Source organism: Musa acuminata, chromosome BXJ3-9 (genome assembly GCF_036884655.1).
Source record: "Musa acuminata AAA Group cultivar baxijiao chromosome BXJ3-9, Cavendish_Baxijiao_AAA, whole genome shotgun sequence".
Classification (NCBI taxonomy): Eukaryota; Viridiplantae; Streptophyta; class Magnoliopsida; order Zingiberales; family Musaceae; genus Musa; species Musa acuminata.
Window position 1 is genome coordinate 12,415,689 of NC_088357.1, and position 25,863 is coordinate 12,441,551.

Here is a 25,863-nt window from a genome sequence, read left to right on the forward strand (position 1 = left end):
TCAGGAACTTGCCTTGGGCTCGTCGGTCATCGCTCTCTGGTGCTTGTCTAGAGCAAAAGATCCCAGAACTTCGGTTCCAAGAGAGGAACAGACGGGAAGATGGGAGTATACAAGGACTCGTTGTTCTTGGTGCGATCAAAGGCCGGAAACCCTTGGCGAGGGTTTCGGCGATCCAACAGCGACGAGACGGAGCCGAAGAGCACCGTTGGAGATTGAAGAGCGGAGGGAAGAGGGCACCAGAAAGCGTGAACTTTCCCGCATCCCACGGAGCGACCGAGAGGGGGCGGAGCCGGAAACGACCCTCCGTCGATCACTTCACCAAATCTTGCTTCGTCGTGCCTCTTTGCGCTTGGAAACCGTATATCCGACCCGTTTAAATCGGATCGGGTTTCATCGGAAATTGGAACGGGTTCGGGTAGTGCGTTAACTCTCGTTTCGGGTAGAGCAAATAGACGAATAGACTGTCTATTAGTAACTGTTGGATCTCTAATCGCATTTGTGTCGGTTTCGGGAGGATCCGAATTAGCGGTCGAATTGGCTAATAGACGTCTAATCTGCTGAACCCAAGTCGAGCAAATTTGATGCACACCACCAGATTTGGCTTAAATCATGCTACTATTGCATGGGTGGGGCATTACCAGCACAGCCATCACACATATTGTCATGGTTAGAGTGGATGTGTGCTTTCTACGTTTCTCACATCAAATATAATTATTAAGTTCAAATTAAGATTCAAAGATTATTAATCATAATATTAGTCTTCAACTGATCACTATTTTCAATTTGACATCGTGAAATAATGAATTACACAAAACACTAAATTTATAATTCTTCTTTACTTTTTCACCCAATTTTATATTTTGACAACAAATTATATTATCGTTTTTCACCAAATAAATGGGTAAAATAAAAACAATTTAGCAAAAAGTTGCTCTCAAAAGTCATGGATTTTTGAAATAATCATATGTTTTCGTGACAAGTTATAGTGTTAATTTTGATCAGGGTTTTATAATATCAAAATTAGACAAAGGATAATTCAAATGTGATGATGCATCGAGTGAAATACTTTGCCTTGTTAAGAAGTATCAGATGCCTTGATACTTTACATCATTAAATTAAATATTTTGATATTTACATCATTAAGTTAAATATAATTTTCTATGTTTATCACATTAAAAATAATTATTAAGTTCAAATTAAGATTCAAGGATTATTAACCTATCTATCATAATATTTTGGACTCGTTACATATTAGTCTTTAATTTATCATTATTTACAATTCGACATCATGTGATAATGAAGTGTAACTAAAAACTAAATTTAGTTTTTTTTTTTACCCATTTATATATTTTTGACAAAAGTATATTGTCATTATTTGCCAAATAAATCAGAAAAATTAAATAATTTAACAAAAATATTTATTTCCAATAATCATATGTACTTTTACATTAGAGGTAACTATTTTCTTGATGGATGTTAATGACAATTTGGTCATCAACTCAATGTGACAACATTAACTCAATATTTTTAATGGATCTTACTGTATTTAGAATTGACAAGAAATTTGTTTGAAAGTGAATTGTGATATGGAAGATTAACCAAGGAATATATCTCCCTCCTTAGGGAGCCTTCTTCCAAACTCATACTGTGACTTGGTAGGAGGTAAAACTTACATAGAAGTTATACCTAATAAAATCCTTTTATGTTTAAGTCAATATTTTTCTATGCAAGGGTTTGAGATTTTAAATGAGATTCAAGAGTTCAAAATGAGAATGTACTCATCCTAACATGATATGTCTAGTTGGCATAATGTTAGATACTTGTTGTTATAGAGGTTAATAATTGGTTAGGTTAATATCTAGTCTAATAAATGACTTGAAGGTGTCTAATTGAACTAGTAAAAGGAACTAACATTTGGCATATAAAAATTGATGAGATAGAAATTGATATGTAAATACATTCAAAATAAAATGATCGATAAGTAAATAACCTCAAATTAAGTTATAAATTTGATTTAAACAGGTCTGGTTCTTTACTTTAAAATTAGTCATATAAAGTGCCTCAAAACAATGTTATATTGGTAAACAAAAACACTTTGCACATCCAATAACATTTTTGTCTCCTTATAAGTTGAAGAGTAGTATCCTTTGTTGTATTAACAGAAATGGAAGAAGGTGAGCAGGGCAAAAAAAGATCAAAGGAAACAGGAAAAACAATTAAAAAGAAGATATAAAAAAAAGAGAAAAATCAAGAAAGAGAACTTGTCTCTTTTGTTATATATTATATTGTATTATGTATATATATTTATTACACTATTAAATATTCCCATCCTACTAATATCCTGGTATGCTTAGACTCAATTCGATTTAATCTTGATACCTTAAATTTAGTGAGATTGTACATGTTAGAAAGCTGCAACTCTTTTAGTGCTATGATTTGAGGTGCAGTCTTTCACATACAGGAGTGCTCGATTGTAATCATCCTTCAGTAAAATCTGTGTACTCTGAAGACTCCATCAAATGAAAATTTCTTCTTCACACAGATCACAAAGGATGGGAAATGGAACATTTCAGCAACCTAATTTTCATTGATCCACCCGACACAATAAAACCCACTTCCATTATTGAGAAGGCTCACACAAAAAACACTTCAATGAACAGGTTAGAAGTAGATGAATTTATGCACCATTCAAGTGATCAGTCAGACCATTGCCATGAATTATGTAACCGCCACTTGAGCTCATCATTGTGTTTTCCATTGGATGTCACTGAATCTAAATACCTTCGCAAAGCAGTGAATCAGCTGCTCATGGATCACTTCATCAGGTGGTAATTCCATCTCTGTCTCTCTTTTTAAGGATGTAACACCTTTGTCCGGAATTCCACAAGGCACAATATGCTTGAAGTAGCTCAGATCAGGATCAATATTGAAGGCCAATCCATGTGAAGTGATGCCTGAACTTATTCGAACACCAATTGCACCAATTTTTCGGTCACCAACCCACACCCCGGTCTCACCTGTTTTTCCCGCATGGGCGTTGACACCATAGAAGGAAGCTACTTCTATCATCACTGACTCCAGCCCTTCAACATAATTCCTTGCACCACATCCAACATCTCTCAGAGAAACAATGGGATAAAGAATAGCTTGCCTTGGTCCGTGAAATGTGATGTCACCACCTCTTTCTGTGTAGTGAAGCTCAGCACCCATGGTTTTAAGATCAGCCCCAGACACCAATAAGTTATGATCTGTTCGCCTTTTTCCAAGTGTATATGTTGGTGGATGCTGAAGGGATAGGATAGTATCCAGAATTTTACCGGATTTTCTATCAGAAGCAAGCCTTTCTTGGAGCTTAAGTGCATCGAAATAATTAATAATTCCAAACTTACAGGCCTCGAGGCTCCTCTGTAGTCTCATATGGTGTATCTTTAGTTGAAATAGAAAACAAATGTAATGTTCAACAATATCGAGCATATATTATTCTCAGATCTGCAAGGATTGAAAGACCTATGCTGATCTCAGGTCCTCAGACTCTTGCATACATCTGCAAAATAGTTCATCTCATCAATGAAAATGAGTGGCAACATATAATATAATTGTGAATAAACAAGAAGTACTTGGATACACAAAATGACAAGTAATCTAGATAATTTTCTGGTATATTGGAATAAACCCATTGGAAGTGATCTCCCTAGAAAATCAATGAACATTTAGTGCTCTTAAGCTTACTGTGTAGGAAAATAAATAACCATTATTATGTACCGAGAGGTAATAACTAACTGAAGCCTGTAAGAACCTTTTTTGCATTTGTGGTAAAAAGGTAACGCAAACTGTAAAAATTTAACCTGATGTTAGAAGAATAAACAAGACAACTTTAAAGAACTAATATATTATAATAAAATGTGGGAAAGCAAAAAAGAAGGATGACTGATGAGGGAGGAAGCAAAGTATTTAGAAAGAAGCTCACAAACTCTTTCTGTAACCTAGATATAAGAGAAATTGCTAAGGAGACATTTACTTTTTTCAGTGCAGTGCCAAAAATGGGCAGAACCAACACCATGTTTTCTAAGCATTGATGCTGAATTATACTTTGCAACATGAAGTATACAGGAGCTTGTTTGCTTCGGTTAGCCAATTTCTCAACCTGCACTGATTTGTGGCATCAGCAAAATACTGCTAGTGTTTGTTCCAAAAATGAAATCCCTTAGCACACTGCAGACTATTCTTTGTGACAGAGAGGATCAAACTTGGGTCTCCCCAGAAGCAGCCGATGCCCAGGAAAGCCATATAGATAGCTTACAACAATTACAAGGCTTTAAACTTCAACAGAGACCTATATGCAAAAGTTTATTGGCTTTGCAGGGAGGACTATTGCCCTTCAATTTTAATTTTATAGTGAAAATCTAGCAAACTTAGGCCTCATGATCATTTAATCAACACCTTATTTAAGATGTTTTATTCTATTCAGCACCTGGTACATTTGAAGGCCAGAAAAAAATATTATGTTCATCGAAAAACATAAGCTTCTCGGCATAGGTAGGTATCACATATGCAAGTAGAACCATATGGGTATCCAGTCTATTGGCTTGATCTACAATACAAAGAATACAAAATTAAAATATCAATCTCTAAAGTAGATGATACTAACAAAGTAACGATACAAGCTTCTAATTGGCATCTATCTTTATATTTTTGGATCTCTTCAATCAATAGTGAACCCAATTATTTAAATGACAAGTAAAATATGCACTGCACAAAGTCCAAGAGAAACAAAAAAGCCAGTGAAAAAGAATTGTAATGCTGCATCACCTTGCAGTAGTTGCCGGTTTGGTATATTTTTAGAAGATTTGATGTGTTAAGACATTGACATTGTGCTGCCAGTGTACGAGTGCATACATGGGTGCATATCTCCCCCAAGGATGGATTCACAGGATGTGGAGGAAAAAATTAAAGTTATAAAATTTCTATTAATTTATTTTTTTTGTCGATGCTGTTCTGAATTTGATATTTTGGGGCCTCCGATGCTATATGAAATGAGGTGTTTGAACCATATTGAGTTCTAATGTAAATGGAGTCTTAAATTGTGGGGTTCTAGCAACATGATACATAAATTGATCATCTTCTCTTTCAATTGGTTGGAAGATAGGAGTCTCAGTATCTAGCAACAAAAGCATACTGTGGTGCACAAAGACACTATTATTTATCTCATCAACCTAAAGCTTGGACTGACATGACTTCTACAGCCATCTGGTGTGCCATGAAACCAAGCTCCAATGATCATTAAATTATCATCAACTGAAGCAATTTTAAATAGGTTATACTCCAATGTCGAACAACTAATTTGTATCAGTTACATAACGTTATGGGCAATTAGATACTAATCAAGTGGCAATGTTGGCTAAATGAACTTGGTAGGACTGGGAGCTAAGCGCTAAAAGGTGCCAAGGTGCCGAAACAGAGTCGCCAGCCGCTCACAAATATTATAATTTTTAAAAATAAATGATTAAGGAGCAATATGATCAATAAAATAAAATTGAGAAATTACATGAGTTCTATACCACTTTATATTTCAAATATCATCACCAAAATATTAAAATTACATTCATTTAAAATACCAAAGTACTATATTGTTCAAATCTAATAATAAAAATGACAAAATAAGAGAAGATTACCATTAAAAATCCAACAATTTCTCTCAAGAAAGACAATGATCATCAAATCCGTATAGACTATTATTGATAACGATTAACAAGAGAGAGAAAGAGAAAAAGGAAAGAAACAGAGGGAAGGAGAGCAAGAAGCAGAGAGGAGAAGAAAAAGGGAGCATGCTGTTGACTGTTGGTTGGGAGGGGAGAGGAAGATGCAGAGAGAAGGCGAAGAGGGGTGAAACTATCGGGGCCCGTCGGGGTCGGAGTAGGATGGTGGAGTGGGGGACTGTCGAGATCGAAGGACGAGTCAGAGGACGGCGAGGATGGCTATCGGGGTCGGCGGGGGGCGACGGAGGAGGACAAGGTGAGGACAGCGACGGGCGGCGCGGGAGGAGGAGGAGGGATAAGGGAGCTGTCGTGGAGAAGGCAAGGGGCGGCGGCGGAGGAGAGGACAGCGGGGAGGGGAAAGAGAAACAGATAAGAGTTACCGTGAGAAGAAGACACCATGGAGGTCTGCCTTGCGCACGGAAGCCGCTGGCCGGAGGCTGCGTGAGGGGGCGACACTGAAGGAGGAGAGAGAGAGAGAGAGAGAGAGAGGGGAAGAGCCTCTCGGAGGAAGACGCCGTCGCCGCGATTAGGTTTCCGAAGGCAGGTAACGGGTTGGGTCCGTCAGATCGTCCAAACCCACAACAGATTTCGATAATGTCTCAAGACCCTAAGAATGTCATAACGGATCAAATACGTTCAACCCGAAATTGTTAAAACACATCCACAAACCAAGTTGTTTAATTAACATTATAGATAGACCGATCGAAATCCGACACTAAATATGAATGTAACATTGTTGTGCTACTGTTACAATTTGTTCAAAATCAGACGTGTCTTATAGAAATTACAAATCATTGTGCTAATGGGGTTTATGAAATTACAAATCACTGTCTTGAAGTAGTTTAACATGAAATAATACTCACATTTACATTTCATGACAGCTTAGGCACAAACCAAACCAAGTTATCTCCGAGCTCCGACGGTAAATAGGCGGTAACACTGCGTTCCTCCAAGCTAAAAACACCCAAATCACGGGGGTGCTTCTTTTCCTCAGAAGCCACGGTCCCAGAAATCGTCAGTAAAATAAATGCAATTGGCCTTGAGAGATGGCACATCCTTGGTGGGAATGAGCGACACTGTCATTACTGCCGACGAACAATGCATGCTCCCCTATGCTCTTTATGCTCTCCCATTTCCGCCGGAGATCCACTGTCCTGTAAGTATAATCTTCGTGATCCTTGATGTATTCGGCATGTCTCGGCACTTGGATGAGATCGCCGGAAAGTTGGATCAAATACGAGTTGTCGAACCATCTTTGGGTGCTGAAGCCCATGACGACTGCGTCGACTCCAGAAGGAGACTCGAAAGCTTCTACGATCCCGTCTTCTGTAGCGGCGTAAAAGAGGCCTTTGTGATGCATGGCATGTAGGAAGTCGAGCGGATAGGTCGCCACGGGATGCCACTAGCTGCTGAGCGGAGGTGTGAAGCACCACCACGGTGTAGGAGGAGGGAGAGGTCCAGGCGACGACCGCCTTGTAGAAGTAGCAGGGGAAGAAATGCTCCGCCTCAAAGTCCACGTCGTTGTCGGTATCGTGGAGGACGTAGTGGTGGATGCGGCCGGAGGAGGGGTCGAGGACGGCGTCGACGCCCGGGAAGGTGGTGACTCGGGGGAGCAGGATCCTGGCGCCGGCTAGCGGGTTGAACATGGAGAACTCGCCGAGGTCGTTGATGATGAAGAGCCAGCCGTCGGAGGAGCCCACGCAGCGGAAGGTTCCCGGCGGAAGGGAGATCGTGAACTCGATGTCGTGGGCGAGGTCGTAGACTCTGCAGGAGGAGAAGGCGTCTTCGTCTTCGTCAGCGTCACCGGATCGGGATCCGGGAATCATCAGCCACTGGGTCTGCAGGCGCTTGATGGTGTCTTCGTCGGCGGCGGCGGCGGCTTTGGCGACGGAGTTCTAGGTCCTGCAGACAGTCGCGGAGGCCGAGGAGACGGAAGACGGAGGAAAGGCGGTGGGAGGGAAGGCGGGAAGACCAGCCAACGAGCTCCATTGTAACACGAGTCGAAGAGGAGGACGCCGTCACTCGGAAGAGAAATCGAGGATATTAGGAGTCCATTTATAGAAAGGGCTGAAATCTGACGAGGATTAGAGGAAAGATATCGGGTAGATTAGGAATATGAATCAGATTAGGATTCGGATTTAGATAAGCGTCCTCTAACCCAATTGTTTAGGGTGATGTAGGATCCACACTGTTTGTGGACCCACCACGTGAACTATCTACATTATATAATAATAATAATAATAATTGAATTATTATAAATAATAATAATAATAATAATAATAATAATAATTTTTTCATTTTTTAACAATGAAAACAGTCTTATATATATATGAATAATTCAATTTTGAATTATAGTAATTCAAAATATTAATAATTATATATTTAATTAGAAAATAAATAACTATAAAACGAAGGAAAATTTTCATCAGAAGCTAATCCCGATTAATTAATCAGCTAATCAGTAAGGCATAATGATAATATTTGCAATCAACTTTGTCTGAGAGGTTTTTAGCTTCATGTTAGATTCTTAGTTTTGATATGATAATATATAGACTTTTTCCTTCGATGGTTAGTGCATAAATTAAATTAGATCGGATATAGTAAACAAATCTAATAAATATAATATTTGAAATACAAAGATAAATTTATATTAATAGAAAACAAGTAAATAAGTAACAATAAGAAAACAAAAAAAAAAAGAGTTTCTAATGGAGCTGACTATTTTTGGTCCTTAATGACCAAAATCCATACACATTAACACAACCATAATAAAAGTAAGAAAAACAAAATATTGAACCCATAAAAAAAAAGATCAACACAACAATGGAAAGGTGAAAGAAAAGTAAAGAAAAAAATAATAATGAGAGAGTTTTTCTCTCTCGATTATAATGATTCAATCGATATTCTAAATGAACCAATAGAACCACCTCAGATATCTGTCAGATATATAGGTTGTTCATCCAAGTGGAATGAATGAAGCCGATAAACTCTTTTTGTCCACCATAGCTGCAATCATTATAAAATAATTTTAAGAATAACCCATCATGCCATGAAACTGGAGATTAAGCTTAACCTAAAAAATATATTCCTCGAATGGAGCTTATAGATACTCTCTAATGCTAATGCTTAAGTCAGAAGTACTTCATTATATAATAAATTTTTGTTAGCTAGCAAGCGGAGTGGTTTTTTCCTAGCTTTCGTGTCTTCTTCTCATCTCTTTTCCTTTTTCCTCTCTCCTTACGCAGGATGCTCCATCCTGCTCCATCTTAAATGGAGTAAGTGCTGAAGGTGTCGAAGAGAATTATGATGCATTTGTCAGAGGAGATACCATATAGCTTATTCTTTATATGTCATTTTGATTCGAAGCAATGGCAACGAAAGAGTGAGCTTAAGATTAAAGTGGCTAACATTCCTTGATATCATATAATAGACAAGTGAGATTTAGTCAAGTTAAATGTTTAATTTAATTTAATTATCCCTTGATTTTATCAAGTTACCTTACTTTCTTTTTCTCTTCCTACTCCAATGTATCCTCTGACTTTCCTCGGGGATATAAACAGGAATAATCTTTGTATATAAACAAATATTAGAAGACCATAAGACGCAGCGGAATTAAATGAAATCACAATAAAATAGAACACCAAAATATATGTGGAAAACCCCTTCAATGTGAAGGGTAAAAATCACGAGACAAACTAGAGATAATCCACTATGAGAATAATGAATATACAAATCTCAATCTCTTGCCTTAAACCCTAACAATAATCACAAGAGAATAACTGGGATACAAGGATCACGTCACTGCATATAATATCTAAAACCTCCCCAAGTAATCACAACAAGAGTCTACTGTAGATTTAATCTAACATGAGATGAGAACACTGCTAGATGATTGAGAACAGTCTCTCTGAATTGTCCTTGTCTTATTCATTTTCTTTCTATTCCTTTTCTATCTTGTTTTTCTCCTTTTTCTTTAGAATCTCATGACTGTTTTCTTCTCCCACATTGTTGTCTTATTTATACCCTTTTCTACATTCAAAACGCAGTCACCACACCCTCCTAATATTAATTAGAGTTAGATTAAAAGAGGATGAGCTATGGGCTACCCAAGCCCACTATGGGCTGAATATGTGAGTTGGTAACCAAACATCACCTTCCCACCGACTTCTCTTCCTCTCCCTCCCCCTGTTTCCTCCTCCTCCCCATCTTATACCGTCGCCTTCTCCTCCCCAACCTCGCTTCCTCCCCTTCCTCATCTACCTCCTTCACCCCCTCCTTTTCAATCATTTTCTTAAACTCCTGACTCCCCTGTTCCTTCTTCCTCCTCCACGTCATCTTTCTTACAATTTACTTAGATTAGCTATTATGCTTGAGTTATAATAAACATATTAAACAAATATATTAAATTTTATATAAATTATTTATAATTCATCATATATTAGAATATATGTCTTAGTAGTTATAGAGAAATTTGGATTGATTTGATAAAAATTAACTTGAGTTGATCACCGATTTAATAAAAAAAATTTATTAAACAAATAATGACATTGCCTAAGAAACTTTACTATCGGCCATGCATCCAATAATGTACTGTTGCTTAGGAGTGATAGTACCTCCTAGACTTGCAATAGGAGTAATAGGGGCTAATGCCCTATTTGAAAATTTTAATCATCCTAAATTTATTAAAAATATTATTAAATATCTCATAATAATATGCTAGTAGTTTTGGAGAAGATTGGCTTGATTTGTTAGAAATTAATTCAAGTTACATTTAATTGCATATTCAATCCAAAAAAATCATATTTAAAAGCTTAATCATCTTAAATCTATAAGAAATTAGAAAAAAGGATGCTATATATCTTAGAATATGTGTTAGTAGTTCTGTAAAAGTTTAGATTAGTTTAATGAAAATTAATTTGAGTTACATTCGATCACATATTCAACACAAAATATCCTATTTTAAAAATTAATCATCCTAAATTCATACAAAAATAAAAAAATGATACTAAATATATTAGCATCTCACTTTAAGTAGTTGTAAAGAAATTTAGATAGGTTTGATAAAAAAATTAAAGAGTTATCATCCACCCACTGCATATTCAACCCAAAAATATATTATTTTAAAATTAGTAATTTTAAATTTATACAAAAATAAGAAACAATTGATATTAAACATATTAGTATTTCTCCCTAGTAGTTTTAGAAAAATTTAGATAGATTTAGTAAAAATTTAAAGAGTTACCCTTGACCATATTTTTAACCCAAAAATATCTTATTTTAAAAATTAGTAATTCTAAATCCATAAAAGTTAAAAAGTGATGCTAAACATATTATTATCTCATCTTATTGATTTTGAAGAAATTTAGATATGTTCATTAAAAATTTAACGAGTTACATTCCATCACCGACTCAATAAAAAAAATCATATTTAAAAAATTATTGATTGTAAAATTATAAAAAAATCAAATATCTTAGAATTATATATTAGTAGTTCTAGAAAAAATTTGGATTGATTTGATGAGAATATCTTAGTTATACTAAGAGTTATACTTGGGTTAGACTCGTTCGTAGATTAAGTAAAATTCAATCTGGTTTATTTTGATAGATTCAAATCGATTTGATTCGAATCGACCATACTTAAACTGAATTGACCCAAGGATTGATGGCTTGAAATAGCTTGATTCAAGTGTTTTATCGAGATTTAAAAAAATATCCATCGATAAAAATCAAATATAGGGAGCTAATTTTTGAGATATATTATCCTAATATATTTATTTTTAAGTTAAAATATTGCTAATCCTTTGATGCGTAGTTGATCCTTCGGTTCAATCAATCAATGATCCATCAATCTGGGATTTGATCGGCTCGATCAATGATGATCGTGTAATACTCGTGGCCCTAATCTCGGCCCATTATTTATTTGTCGCTAAGAGATACTCTTCAAGGGTATTTGCGGTAAATCACATGGAGGGATGACATGATATTTTTATTCCGCAGTTATCCGAGCCACCAAATTGGTTGGCCTCTCCACGGATAACGGTCATTTCGCCCTTCTCTTGTTAGCTCTCTCATGGGAGGCTTTAGGGCCATGGAGATTACCCTGAGACATGCCCACTTTTGCCTCAGATGCTCCGAGCTTAGCAGCCCCTCATACCCCCTTCTGCTGAGAGGCTCATCGTTCCGTCGAGTTCGTCTTATTGCTAGGAGAAATCTTGCTGTGTCAATCTCCAAGAGTTCCTTTCCAGGTGCCTTTTTGCAGTTCCCGTTCCTTGGCGATTGAGTTGGAATTTGGATACTTATTGCTTATCTTCCTTGGAATCGATTAACTTTCCTGAGATAATAGCTGCGTAATATGTGTCAGTCGAGGAAAAATTCCTCTCAGTATTTTGATCTGCACTTTGGAGAGAATCTGCGTGATTGCATTGGTCAAATAAGACACGAATCATTTGGTGTACAGGCATTTCTCTTTTTTTACTCGAAGCAAGAGTATGTAGACATATGTTTAAGTTATAGATGCTACCGGATTCACTGTCAGAATGTAGCACTAAATTAACCGGGACAAGCTTTGTACTATGACAAGGGTTTTTTTTTTTCGGAAGAGATGATAAATGAATGTTGCAAATTGTCTGTTGGTTTGAAAGTGTGCATGTAAATTTTTTTCTTATATAAATGTTCCTTTAAGTAGCTGTAGTTATCTTCGATCAATTATTCAGCCGAATGAAGAGATTGATCAAGATATTATTCATAGAGTAAAAATAGGATGGTTAAAATAATGAGGGGTGTCAGAATACTTGTGATTTTTTTATAGGAAGGTTAAAATACGTTTAGTAAACTTAACTAAACGTATGATTTTTTATAGATCTCACTGGCGGCAAAAGATCCACGTAGCTGAGCCAGAAAAATTAGGATTTACGGTTTTGTTGTTGTTGTATATAGATTAACAAGAAAATCATCGGACTTTGCATCGTACAAGCATCAGTAACTTGCTTGTGCACTAATTTGTTTTATCTTCACTAGTACTTGATTCTGGTATCTGAAGTATTATGCCATCCTACAGAAAGTGAAGTTGCTCGAGAAGATGTGTTGCAGATGTTTTTGAAGGACAGACAATTAAATGGAGATTTTATATCTAAAGTTTCAGACTTTCTATGGAGCAAGGAAAATATTGAATTTGCTGAATTGGAAACGAACACCTTGAAGGAAGATAATCAGTATCATGAAGAGGTAAGGTATCTCATTTTACTTGACTTTTTCTATTGTGGTGTAAGTTTTGTTTCTTATGCTGCTGCCTATAGCTTTGTGAAAAATATCGATGGTTTCAGAAACTTTATCTTTCTTTGACTTCAATATAGGTGGTAGAGACTGACAACAATAGTGGGTTTTTGAAGCTTACAAGAACCAGAGAGTGGGTTTCTGGACAAAGTATTGCACCGGCTAACAAGAAAGAAGTAGCTAAGGTCTGGTCTATGTAATTAACAAGAAAGAAGAAGCTTTATTTGTTTCATAATGGATGCCCTGGGCAATTTGCTTGGTGTTCTATGTACTAGGATAAAGTACTTTTGAGGATTTAAGTGGCTTTATTAAGGTACCTAAGATCCTTCTAAACTTGAGAATTTTTCGCACAGAATTGGCAGAATGAAAGCGAGAAGCGAAAGAAACTCAACCTTCTAAAATATGAAGCGGTAGGTCTCAGAATCCTTCATTGTTTGGATTCCTTTCTTTTCTATGTCAATATACTTCCCTTGATGCAAGCACTTATATGAAATTTTTGTACATCGAGGGAATCAATGTAAACTGGATAAGTAATATGACCTAAATGGGGAAATTAATAAGTTCAATGTGAGAAGATATAAGTCATATATTATAATTATACTACTGTATTTCAGATTCATCGTATGCGCTAAATTATCTCAATGATTAACTCTTCTCTTGCTTGTTGAGAACTTTAAGCAGCTTAAGAGGGAACTACTGGTTTTGACAATAGGAGTTGGAGCAGCCTGCAGTGTGTATTGTTTGGTCGTCTTTTCTTTCCAGGTACTATTGTAATAAATAAACTGATTTTGTCACAAATTTTCCATAATTTCTGCATCTGCAATAACAATTTGAAAATGTCCATGTAGTCCATGAGCTGGTGATGTGGTAATGATCAAGAATGTTTGTCTAGTTTCACAGGAAGTTTTCTGAAATGCAAATGTGAAATTGGTTGTGTTTGATTTCCTTGAACTTAAGTACTACACCATAAAAGTTGCAATAGGAGGCAGGTCGTGAATATGGAATGCATATGAGTGGGTCGGTGACAGATAATTTCTAACTCTTAAGATTTGGCATTTGGCTTTTGCATACAATGTTTTCACAATGTAGCTTCTTAGAACAACATGTTTCCATTGTTGGATAGTTTAGCTTTGTTTAGTCTGTCTGTTAATGTACCTTTATCTCAATCTACAGGCTGCTTTTAGTTATGCTTCTGGAGTCCTCTTCAGGTTAGTTAAACGATCTTTTTATACACCCTCCAAAGTATTTGAGTGATAATCACAACACTTTACATTTACTATCAAGTTTCTTTGGACCTGGGAAGAATTATAGTTTACTTTATCATCTATTTTTTATTATGTAATTATAGTTAGAATATTTCTTGCACACTTGCCTTAGTTAAAGGAGCTTCATTTGTTTTGGATTTTACTGTTTGTTTTAACACTGACATAAATCAACTTCCAGTGTCAATACTCTATGCAGGAATAAATTTTTGATCTTCTCATGAAGAAGTTCAGAAGCTTATATGCTTGTTCTGTTTTAGATAAAAATAAATACCATAGTCATCAAATTGGCATGTCATATGAATTGAAAAGTTCATAAGAGTTGAGATTACTGGACCAGTGTTGAACTTGTACTGTTGCAACGATCTGTTACCAGAATTAGGCTGCACCAACCATTTGGATCATTTAAAGTGGATTTTTCAAGACTGACTGAAGCTTGCATGCAATGCACTATAGAATGTTCTGTTAGAAATAATTATGTTAAACACCTTTGTTTATATTTCTGAATAAGATTTTGTCACTCGATATTTTTATTTTTGAATAAGATTATGCATCCTTGCTACTTTACCACTTTTTTTGCTGAATTCTTTGGCCGATCTTCTAGTGTCTTAAGTGGCTTGTAGATCAATTAAAACAAACCTAAAGAACACTTGCTGTTTTTTTCCCATGGAAAATGACATGGAATGTTATTAACTGCATAATGCCTATACAATTACAGACTAGATAGGCACTATACCTGGATTTTTTAATCATATTTTCTGTTTTGTAGAACAGTTGCTTGTACCTTCAGCTTTTGTATAATCATGCAGACAACTTGTCAAGGGAAGCTATTCCTGAGATCTTTATGCAGAAGAAAATGAAAAGGTAAGTTACTAAAAGATGGCCATTGTTCACTTCTTGTACTAGATCATGCTAATTCTCTGAAGCTCATGTGGAGAATCAAAATGATTTCATAATCTAGAATTGGAATAAGAAGCGAGGACTTAAAGAATGTTTTGGAGAAGACATTGAGTGGAACTGCTGTTGCACTTTCTTCTCCCAGGCTTGTAATTCCTGCCACAATATATGGATTATGGGCCTTCTCACAACATTTTCCCAATGGTTATTTTGATTTTGAGGTACCTACATGGAAAATTGATTAATCTTACGAAAGCTTAATTGGTTTCTGCCCTTCATGTGTTATTTTATACCATTGAATCTTTGTACTATGTGATTTCAGCTGTCTGTTGCTTGTTGGTGATTTTTTTATTATTATTTTAGTTGATGAGAGTTGGGTAATGATAACCTCTTATCTATAGATACGAAAACAAACTTTAGAAGCTCAGGAGTTTAAGAGTAGTTGGGTATGGAAGTTGAGGTGCAACTTTAACAATATGAAAGAAAATGAACATAATTGAACTAAATGGTAAAAGATTGCATAAGTCAGAAACTATTCTTCTTGGAGGTATTGAAGATATATCATCCTCTTAAGTTTTACTATTATAACGTGGGACAGTCAAGTTGGTTTAGCTGTATCAATCTTGACGAAGTTATCAATGCTTAGAAAGTCTATTGTCCTTTCTATTATTAACTTAAAATAACTAAATAGCTTATTCTGTTTAGGAATTGCACATGCATATCTTTGTTAGTAACTTAGTATATCACAGACATTTGCAATCACTTTCTAACAACAAAATAAGGAGTGATTTTGCTTCATGTTTGCTCCTGTGGTAAACTTGCATAATTTTGCTCGTGACAATAGAGGTCAATTACACTGTATCATAGTTCCTAAGTACTATGACTAGTAGCACTTGACTGTCATAATAAATCATGAGAACTAATTGCCCATCTAACTATTACGTTTCTGCGTCATCTTTCATTCATAAATGTCATTTTGCATGGTTGTTGTGATCAGATAAAATTTTTCTGCTAGCTTCATTTTTCTGGAAGAAATTGGGTAGTTGTAGCTTCATATGTCTATTTGTTGATATAACTAAAGCACTTGGAACTTTATACACACCAAGCAAATCCCTCTTTCCATCATAATACTTGGAATCTTTCCAATGGGAAACATGATTAAGAACCTGAAACAGAATCCTCGAACTTCTTGAATAAAAGAATCCAAAATAATTTTGGGGTTTGGTATTCTGGGTTTTGCTAATATAGTGCTTACTTTTACTTGGGGCATAAGATCATTGTCAATAAAAAAAGGGACTTATCTGAAGGTTTAAGACATAGGTAGTAGGTAGGAGCTTGTATTGAGCATCAAACAATGAGAATCAGTAATTATTGTCATTTTTGCATAAGTTCCATGATTCTGTCAGATAAACTACCAAAAAGCATTGGTTTGACCAACCAACCCCAAGATTGGAATTGCACATACAAGGTGGAGAGAGGACTGCCTATTTCATGAATAACAGGTGACAAACAAAACCTAAGATGTTATGTTGGTTGCCAGCCACCGCAACTTATGCGAAAGAACCTTCTCTGGTTTATCCTTTGGACTAATCACAGAAACTACTTAGTTTTAGCAAGGTTATAAAAACGATAATATAGGTCATTTGTTCAGTGCCAGATCATTTGTTAATTTGGTTCCTTTGAATGTACAGCTCGTTCCAGGGATGTTTGGGTTTTTTGCATATAAAGCTGCAGCATTGATTCAAGTATACAGAGATAACGAGGACCTGCACTTGATATTTCCAGATGAAGAGGCAGAAAGTAGCTGAAAAAGCGTAATACTGGTAATCTCCAGTCCTGTTTTAAGTTCAATTTCCAGTTTTTCTATGAGCATTTGCTGCATTTTGCAGGATTATTGGAGATTCTAATGCCTGAGTTGTGCTTGGTGAAGTTATCGAACGGGAACGGGTGTACGAGGAAATATTTTCATGAAATTGCAACAACTCTCCTGAAATAAAGCAATCGAAGCTGCAAGAAAACTGCTGTGAATTCTGCTACTCTTGCCTTTTTTCCAGTCATGAAGTACGAGTTGCTGACCGACCAGGGGAAGAATTTAAGCTTTGCGCATTAATCTTCATGTAATCTTGGTGCTTTTAAGTGGTCAGATCAGGCATCATTTAGTGTAAGTTGACTTCTGTTCGGACCCCTGATGGACACAACCTTTATCATTTATTTGTCATGTTGTCTTGGTCAACCTTGTAGTATTATTGCAAAACTTGATTGAAACTAGCTAATGAATAGAGATGTGAAGGCATCCTAATCAGCGGATGAGAGTGAGAAGGAAGAAATCCCTTGTAAAGCTTTCTCTGGAGAATAATTGTTGTCAGAGATTTATTTCTCTTGAGATGAATCAACATGGAAACATATGTTCAAAATACAAAGCTCAATAATTCAGCAACATGCAAGTCTCTCCCCTATAAAGCTTCCATATTTAAATTACATAATTATAGGATTATGGGAAAAATGTTTTAAAGCAATATTATTAGGATTGCAGGATTTTGAGTGACATATGAGTTTAAGAAATATTTAAAACTGCAGGGATATGAAAAAAATAAATTATGAAAATAGAGATAATTGTAGGAAAAATTAATTTCAAACAATATGAATTGGAGATGCAGGGGATCGAACCTGTACCTCTCGCATGCAAAGCGAGCGCTCTACCATTTGAGCTACATCCCCGATGTAATAATCTCATCTAGAATATTATATGATCCAAATAATACCGAAGCACATGATTTCATATTATATAGTGAATAATTTATTTTTTTCATAAATGAAAATAATAAATTGTCAAACCATGTTAATCCTACGTTAATTTTTTGATTATTTTTATTATTAACTTCTAAGTATATTGTCTGGTGAAACCTTCCAAGTTTCATTGATTTGTGTTGCATAAAAACATTATAAAGAGTATATTATGATGAGAAGAATAAGTATTGTAATTAAAAGAGAGATTTTTTTTGAACATTATAAAAAATTAAATATTATTTATTTATTTGAGGATATTGATTGTAATTGAAACATTGGTGCTCATTATTATTGTTAGCATTGACTCGTTGATTTATATTTTTCATCGATATATTTTAAGAAGACTAATAAAATTTTAAGAAGAATAAATATTATAATTAAAATGAAGCGAGATGATTAGTATTAAGAATCAACATAAAAAAAATTATTCCCAAAAATTACAATTCTAGAATTAAGAATATTGTTGTTACAAAGCCCCATAACAAAAAAAATCCATGTACTCAATCCGACATTATTGTTATAGAAAATTAACCAAATTGGATCGAATAAATATACGACAATCTTTTTTTTTACTTAAACAACTAAAATATAATTCAAAATTGATCACTTCCAAATCTTTTCACTCTATTATATTATTTTATTATTATATAAGCTCTATCTTAGTGGGTGGTATATTCGTAAAAAAGAAACATTCGTAACGGTGTTTTGGTACAGAATTGTTATGGGATCGATCGCCTCCTCCCCGCATAAATGGCATATCTTATTTCCTCTTTTATTCTCTTCCATAGTCTCATTCCTCTCTCTCTCTCTCTCTCTCTCTCTCTTCCAGGAACGAGGAAGAAGGGAGAGAAACGAGGTGGAAGAAGGAGAAGAAGCGGAGACCGTAGCCTCGCGTCTTAGTGGATATCTGGGTATTTCTTCTTCGTTGTTCCCTTCAATTCTTCGATCGTTTCTTCCCCTCTGTTTTCGATTTCTTTTAATGGATCGAAACTCTATTTCTTGTTTCCCTATTGGATGTCCGCGGTTCCACTGATCGCCAGATTCTTCCTCTCGTCGTTTCTTGCTGTAGATCTTTCGATTTCCCTCTGCTCTGATGTAGATCTGGGATCTTTTCTCCGGATCCTGTTTCGGTGCAACTCACGATTTGAAAATGTTTGACTGATGTTTGCTATTCTGGATCTGTTAGATCGGGAAGAATGGGGCTCACGTTTGCGAAGCTCTTCAGCCGCCTCTTTGCGAAGAAGGAAATGCGGATCCTGATGGTTGGGCTTGACGCGGCGGGTAAGACAACCATCCTGTACAAGCTGAAGCTCGGGGAGATCGTCACCACCATACCCACCATCGGTGAGAATTGTTTGTTTGCCCCCTCAACTTGTATTTTGTTATCGAACTAAGTTGATGAGATATGAGATAATATGGTTCCTTCTTTCACCTCTAGTTTATGTTGATTTGTTTATGATGGTGTCTGAGGATGCTTGTTTGAGTCGATTCATCATTATTTCTTTTAATTCTTTTTGTTTATAGTGAGTAATTGGTTTTGTTCTAAAATAAAAGGTTATGTTCTGCACTTATTGTTGTGCTTATCTTAATTCAGTTCTTAAAAGAGCGTTCAGCTTTTGCTATTTTATGTAGATAGATGCCTCACTACTATTTTGTCTCGGTAGAAAGTGATCATCGTTTATTTATGATTGCAGTGACTTGGGGATAATATTAACATTGAATCTGATATATCTAATTTTTGCCACAATACTGTGGTGCGTAGTGCTCTCTCTCTTTTATTATATTAATAAATTACCTCATCCAACTTTTCATCATTTAAAAAGTAAATAATCAATATAATATCTTGTAGTTGCCCTCTAGCATTGATGTTTCGGTATAAAATAAGGATGTTATTCAAAGGATATGTTAACTGTTTCACTAGTGGCTTCAGAAATCATTCAATGGAACCCCTTGATGAGTTTTTATGATGGTATATGAGGATATTTGTTTGAATGATTTTATCATGCCATTTCTTGTTATCTTTTTTATAGCAAGTAATTGGTTTTGTTCTCATGCTTCTTAAAAATAAGTTATGTTCTACGCTTATTGATGTGCTATTAGTTGCTTGAGCACATAGCTTTTTTATTTTTGTGCTATTATTGTTGTGCTATTGTTTGTTCTTATGCTTCATAAAAATAAGAGCATTTAGCTTATGATATTTTATGCAGGTAGATGCTACACTGCTATTTGTCTTGGTATTAAATGGAAAAATACTCATAATAATTAGAATGAACATTATGGTTTTTAATTAATTAATTAATTAATTATATTTTACTGCAGTTTCTTGAATATAATATTTACATGACACCTATATTTCTCTGATTGTCACAAGATGGTGGTGCATAGTGCTGTATGTTTATATATTGGTGGATTACCTCATCCCACTAGGCATCACCAACAAATAAGTGTTCAATGTCATTTCTTACTCCTCTAGCCTTGATGTTTCACTATAAAGCAAGGATACCATTCAAAGGGTATGCTACCTGTTTCACTAGTGAGCTCAGAGATCGTGAAATGTAACCTCTTGAATCACACATCTAACATATGGATCACTGAAGTCTTCTTTTTGGTTCAATGCCAACTGTAGTTATTGGATTATATTTTTTTGGTAGTCTGTGTGTTGGGAAAATGAGAGTGATATGCTTTCTGTAATGGTTTACAATATATAAATATCTTCCACACTGATGTACTTGGTGATTGCTACCAACTGTTTATCAGTTTACTTTTGATCTTGCCTCATAATTTTGTCAGTGCTTGTCAATCCTATGCAGTTACCGGGACAGCAATGTCCATTCTATTTTACTGGTGTACCACTGCTGGAAAGATGTTCAGTGGGAATAATACTTTTTATTAGGATGACAGATTATCTCCTTTGTTTCAAGTTCTGAAATTATTTCTGATCAACGTTAATATAAAAAGAAACAGCTGTGATGGCCAATACTGCATATTTTGCATTTGAAGTCGTAGCAGTGAAAATTATTGTCTACCTAAATGCTTCTTTGTAGAAAAGTGCTTAGGCAAAGCCTAGGTAACCTGCTTGTGAAAACTTTCTCCCTCAGGTCTGGAAACTGAGCTTTTGGTTTCCATTATTTCTGCCCTTTATGATTCAATATCCGTAAAATGTACTTGCGTTATGAAATAATGTTACACTTCTAGTCCAACTTTTAACTTTGTGCTTTCTGATGCAGGATTCAATGTGGAGACTGTAGAGTATAAAAATATTAGCTTCACTGTCTGGGATGTTGGTGGCCAGGACAAGGTATCCGCAACTATTTATGTTTTTTATTGTGCATGAGAAATGGTTAAATCTATGGCTGCTTAGGAAGATACTTGTTCTACTGATCTGGACAAATATTTGACTTTGGAAAATAGGTGGAATAGTGAAGTGATATTGAAGCATTTTCTTCTCAAAATGCTGACAATGTCCCATTTTAGTTGGGAAAATCAAAAGAAGTTTGCATTACTTTTGTAATATATTTCTCTTGTAAATGAACACTGTCTTATCTGCATGGCTTATCACATTGTGACTGATGTTCTGGTGATCTGGTTGTGTGGAGAACAGATCAGACCTTTATGGAGGCATTACTTCCAGAACACACAGGGTCTTATTTTTGTTGTTGACAGCAATGACAGAGATCGCGTAGTTGAGGCAAGGGATGAACTTCACAGGATGCTTAATGAGGTAGGTTCTCCATGCTGAATGCTTCGACTTTGAAATATTTGTTATCATCTTTATGCAGTTGTGACTGGAAAGACCGAGCAATTTGGATGTACTTCCTGGTTTCATATAGTTATGGTGCATAATTTTATGTTACACTATGAGATTTAAATTTAAATATATGCCAACCTGAATGATTAAAAATGAAATTCTTAACTGGGCTCTATCAAATATTTGATAGTGTTCACAAGCAAATTGTCACACACATGAGGTCTCTTCTTTTGCATTTTGGGACAAGAAGGCATATTCATCATCGCATCTTGTTTTTCTAAAGCAAGGGTTGATCTAGAGTTATCTAGGGAGTCTGAGGCCCCCTCAGCTTTTTACTTTTTTTGTTTAATTCCTTGGATATTCGTCTCACAATCTTTGAAGTAGCAGAATTTGAATCATCTATCATCCCTAATGTAAATCCTTTTATATTATCAAATTGAATACATTTCTACAGCTGTCAGGTAGACAATGTTTCTATCTTACCCTTATACTAGGTACGACTATTTTTGTGATCCTTTACGTGTGTTTTAAAAGTGAGTTTTGTGATGAAAGAACACAACCATCATCTACATCCGTTCATACGAGATAACTTATAGGATATAATGTCCTCGTTATCTTTTATTACAATTTCCATATAGTTCTATTTTTTTAATACTTTTTTAATAGATAACATGCATATAGAGGTTAGCATATGTTTATCAGGATAATTCAAGACCATTTATTGACCTCACTCTTGTAGCCTTGAGGGATAATCTTCAAATACATATTTTTTTATGGTTGTTGTAGGATGAGTTGCGCGATGCTGTCTTGCTCGTGTTTGCAAACAAACAAGATCTGCCAAATGCTATGAATGCTGCTGAAATCACTGATAAGCTTGGCCTGCATTCCCTGCGTCAACGGCATTGGTATAGCATCCTTGTTTAGCTAAGAGCTGATAATAAATTATATTTTGCTACTCTATGAATAGTAGTTCTTAATGACTGCATTGAAATTCTTAGTTAAGATGATAATGAGCAACAATAATTCTCTATTCTAACTGTGTTGAAATTATAGGAATATTCAAGTAATCAAGTTGCATGCCTGATTATTGAATTCCTTAGTTCCCGGGAAAAGAAAGATGAATGGACATATTTGTCTTAAGGTTTATATTTAGAAACCTGGATCCAACTTTGACACAAGTGACTCAATGATAAAATTCTATCTATTCTCGTTTTATGAATTTGTTTGTGCTGCAGCCTATTTTAGATTCACTTCTGATTCAGAAAGGCTTTAACGATAGTCGTAGATAATGATATGATCATATTCATTCATATGATAATGGTATACAAACCTGATAATGTTACTGTGCTGGAATTTTGTTTAGGTACATACAGAGCACTTGTGCCACATCCGGTGAGGGTTTATACGAGGGGCTTGATTGGTTGTCCAACAACATAGCTAGCAAGGTATTTTTGTTCTGCGCATCACCGACGTCCTATCCTGCGATCTTTTACGTTAAGAACCAGAATAATCGCAGTTTTCTGTTCCTAGAATAAGTTTTGAACTTTCAAGCTTTTGTGTTGATGGGATATGATAATTTTCTCGTCTGCCAGGCTTAAAAAATGTGGAAGATGCAACAAGAAGTCTCAGATGCAAGGAGCAACTGCGTTCCCCTTTTCGGTATCCTGACGATGCTTTTGGTACATTATGACCCAAGACACTTTTTAAGCTTTAGCGTGTATGGATGATCTTATGTTTGGTTCTTTGTTGCCACCTGACGTTTTATGTATACACATGGTTTTCTAGTTCTTTCACTGGAAAATCTGCTTCATTATCTTGATCACACGCCTGTATGACTTCTTAGATTTCCATTAAAACCATGCTACTTTCGTGCTTCGAAATCTCACATACAACATGAACTATTCCCGAAAAAGCTTTTCGAATCCCATATATATATATATATATATATATATATATATATATATATATATAATGAAAATGAAAAGAAGGCATCGAGAGACACTTATAGGGTATCAATCAAGCTTGCTGAACATGGTCAAGCCGTAGATGCAGCAAAATGAGACGCAAAACCACATCAACGGGGCGTAAAAGCTGCAGTACGTAGAAACGCGGATCGCCGCAGACAGACTACCTCATAGCCCAACAACACCAGACACACTGAAGAGTGCAGGTTTCCCAAGTCGCTACAAAGGATACAGCGACAGGGCCTCACTTATCACCATGGCGGCTGAGGCGAAGCGATGGCGGCCCCGTTCCCTCCTCTCCCATCTTCCCCACGTCGTTGAACCCTTGCCCGCTCGACTGGTCCGCCTCCTTTACCCGCAGCGGTACATCGTCGTCGCCGCCCTCGGCATCCCTTACCGTTGCACACACTACCGTCAGTCTCTCCTCCTCCTTGGGCTCAGTCTCATCCTTGGAGACGCTCAGCTTCTCCTTTATCGACTCTGCCATGCTCCCTATCGCACCAAATAAACCCCCTCCCCCCGCCTCTTTGCCCCTGCACATTCAAGAAATCTGTCAATCTTAAATGAGATCGAAAGAGACCAATCTCACCATGTAGAACAATGACATACTCCTCAGTCCACTGCCTACTCTCTTCCTCCCTTCGACTTTGCTCCTCCTTTCGCTTGGCCTCTTCCATCTTCTGTTCCGCCTTCTCCTCTGCCTCCGCCAACCTCTCCTGTCAAAATAGTAGTAGAATAAGATGTTTCAAAAGCTCCAACTCCACAATCGGGATCCTGTCGTACCTTTGTTACTTCTCCTGTCCCGGCCAAGTAGTCTCTGGCCTTGCGAGCCGCGTCAGCTGCTGCATCCTTGTACTCCTCCATCTTCTGCTTGGCTGATTCTGTCGTTCCCTTCGTCTTCTCAGCGACCATGTCCTTGGTTTCCCTGGTCTTCTCCGCAGCTTGCCTCGCCTTCTCCTCCGCCGACTCTTTGTGCTCCCTAGCCTTCTCTGCTGCAGTGTCTTTCGCCTCCCTCTCCCGCACCTCCGCTGACTCCTTGTACTTCCTCGTCTTCTCCGCTGTAGCGTCCTTCGCCTCCTTCGCCTTGTCTGCTACGTAGTCTTTGTAACCCCCCGCCTTCCCCATGGTCTTATCCTTCATCTCCCTTGCCTTCTCCGCCGCAGAGTCCTTGGTCTCTCTTGCTGTCTCCACCGTCTCGTCCTTCGTCTCCCCCGCCTTCTGCGAAGCGGAGTCCTTGACCGCCCTTGCCTTCTGCACGGTGGCATCCTTGGTCTCCCCTGCTTTCTCCGCGGTCTTCTCGGCCGCCTCCTGCGTCCGGCCGGTTATGACTCCGAAGAGGGACTTGGTACCCTCCTTGATGCTCTCGAGGACGCCGCCACGCCGCTCCTCGCCGCCCTGCAGCCCGTAGTCCTTGTGCAGGCGGAGGCTTTCCTCGCGCTCGTCCTCAGCCTCCCGTTGTCTCCCGCGTTCGCTCCGGATGGCCGCGAGCTCGTCAGCGGCCTTTCTTGCGGCGGCCTCAGCTCGCTCTTCTCGTGTCTCTTGCCTCACCGACATTGCTCACTTCTCACTCCCACAATTAGACTGCACGCGCATACACACACTCTGTCTCTCTCTCTTTGTTTGCTTCGTATTCCCAACTTCGATCCCTCCATGGTCAAGAAGCTGGAGAGGTATTAATAGAAGGACGAGGGAAGGGTACATGGACGTTCATGGCTACCGCAAAGCGTGGCATGTCCAAACGTACGAAAGGTTTGACGACACGACTGCAGTAGATGGACACGTATACGGTCAATGGTCAAAAGATTAAAGACTGGCCATTGACGCATGCATGGAGAAGATGTACTCGTACAGGACACCTGTCCGGAATACGTTATATCTTAATTCAAAATTTTATTTTGATATTAAAAGATCCTATTTCTATTTAATAAAATATAATAATAATAATAATCTGATTTATGGATTTTATTAAATTATTTTATTTTTGTAAAAAAAGAGTGATACATTGCTCTGTTAATATGTATTAAAATTTTAAATATAGACATTTCACTTTATCTTATTATTTTGTTTGATTCCATACTTATCTTGAATTATAAATATATTTTACATAAATTGTTATTTTATCTTTTTAATCAAAATGAAGTTTATAAACTATTTAAGAGGTGGAACCAAAGTCATTG

At 36.7% G+C, this 25,863-nt stretch overlaps 4 protein-coding genes and 1 pseudogene across 10 annotated transcripts in view; 2 read left to right on the forward strand and 3 right to left on the reverse strand.

The window, feature by feature from the left end:
* The window catches only part of LOC135649231 (cleavage stimulation factor subunit 77-like), a 30,144-nt gene extending 29,801 nt beyond the window's left edge, over positions 1–343 (reverse strand). Inside the window, exon 1 of one of the 4 annotated variants that reach the window (XR_010501199.1) lies at positions 13–343. Coding sequence is in view for 2 of the 4 variants with exons in the window: in XM_065167426.1 (XP_065023498.1) it covers positions 9–30 (22 nt within the window). In the remaining 2 variants the exon portion in view is untranslated. Of the gene's footprint in view, positions 1–8 lie in introns of all 4 variants that reach the window. The other 3 variants (XM_065167425.1, XM_065167426.1, XM_065167427.1) reach the window with 3 other exon arrangements.
* A 2,168-nt stretch (positions 344–2,511) lies between these two features.
* LOC135583966 (octanoyltransferase LIP2, mitochondrial-like) lies at positions 2,512–6,348 on the reverse strand. Of its 3 annotated transcripts, XR_010501024.1 has the most exons (3): positions 6,137–6,348; positions 3,390–3,544; positions 3,145–3,285 (listed from the first exon to the last, which is right to left on the reverse strand). XR_010501024.1 is itself a non-coding variant. In XM_065166473.1 (2 exons), exon 2 carries the CDS (start codon positions 3,472–3,474, stop codon positions 2,743–2,745), a length of 732 nt encoding a protein of 243 aa, XP_065022545.1. In that variant the 5' UTR covers positions 3,475–3,544; positions 6,137–6,346; the 3' UTR covers positions 2,512–2,742. The 3 variants fall into 3 exon arrangements, 2 of the variants coding, with proteins under 2 accessions (XP_065022545.1, XP_065022546.1); XM_065166473.1 differs by having other exon boundaries at positions 2,512–3,544; positions 6,137–6,346; XM_065166474.1 differs by having other exon boundaries at positions 2,512–3,544; positions 5,673–6,346.
* Positions 6,349–11,778: 5,430 nt separating this feature from the next.
* Positions 11,779–17,514, forward strand: LOC135650196 (uncharacterized). 2 transcript variants are annotated; one of them, XM_065169411.1, is made up of 10 exons: positions 11,779–12,001; positions 12,814–12,980; positions 13,109–13,213; positions 13,382–13,438; positions 13,710–13,790; positions 14,202–14,236; positions 15,065–15,154; positions 15,252–15,408; positions 16,879–17,010; positions 17,077–17,514. In XM_065169411.1, the coding sequence occupies exons 1-9, from the start codon at positions 11,827–11,829 to the stop codon at positions 16,993–16,995; spliced, it is 984 nt and encodes a 327-aa protein (XP_065025483.1). In that variant the 5' UTR covers positions 11,779–11,826; the 3' UTR covers positions 16,996–17,010; positions 17,077–17,514. The 2 variants fall into 2 exon arrangements, with proteins under 2 accessions (XP_065025483.1, XP_065025484.1); XM_065169412.1 differs by having other exon boundaries at positions 17,118–17,514.
* A 1,229-nt stretch (positions 17,515–18,743) lies between these two features.
* Positions 18,744–23,544, forward strand: LOC135648390 (ADP-ribosylation factor 1-like). The gene is made up of 7 exons (XM_065166047.1): positions 18,744–18,885; positions 19,161–19,318; positions 21,202–21,272; positions 21,576–21,695; positions 22,509–22,627; positions 23,086–23,167; positions 23,315–23,544. Exons 2-7 carry the CDS (start codon positions 19,171–19,173, stop codon positions 23,318–23,320), a joined length of 546 nt encoding a protein of 181 aa, XP_065022119.1. The 5' UTR covers positions 18,744–18,885; positions 19,161–19,170; the 3' UTR covers positions 23,321–23,544.
* A 275-nt stretch (positions 23,545–23,819) lies between these two features.
* Positions 23,820–25,240, reverse strand: LOC135649139 (embryonic protein DC-8-like; annotated as a pseudogene).
* Positions 25,241–25,863: the final 623 nt, after the last annotated feature.

Coding starts and splice junctions, on each gene's coding strand:
- LOC135648390 (XM_065166047.1), top strand. CDS start 19,171: ATGGGGCTCACGTTTGCGAAGCTCTTCAGCCGCCTCTTTGCGAAGAAG. Junction 19,319..21,201: donor CACCACCATACCCACCATCG/GTGAGAATTGTT, acceptor TTTCTGATGCAG/GATTCAATGTGGAGACTGTA. Junction 22,628..23,085: donor TCCCTGCGTCAACGGCATTG/GTATAGCATCCT, acceptor AATTTTGTTTAG/GTACATACAGAGCACTTGTG.
- LOC135583966 (XM_065166473.1), bottom strand. CDS start 3,474: ATGCTCGATATTGTTGAACATTACATTTGTTTTCTATTTCAACTAAAG.
- LOC135650196 (XM_065169411.1), top strand. CDS start 11,827: ATGGGAGGCTTTAGGGCCATGGAGATTACCCTGAGACATGCCCACTTT. Junction 12,002..12,813: donor CTCCAAGAGTTCCTTTCCAG/GTGCCTTTTTGC, acceptor GCCATCCTACAG/AAAGTGAAGTTGCTCGAGAA. Junction 13,214..13,381: donor ACAAGAAAGAAGTAGCTAAG/GTCTGGTCTATG, acceptor TTTTTCGCACAG/AATTGGCAGAATGAAAGCGA.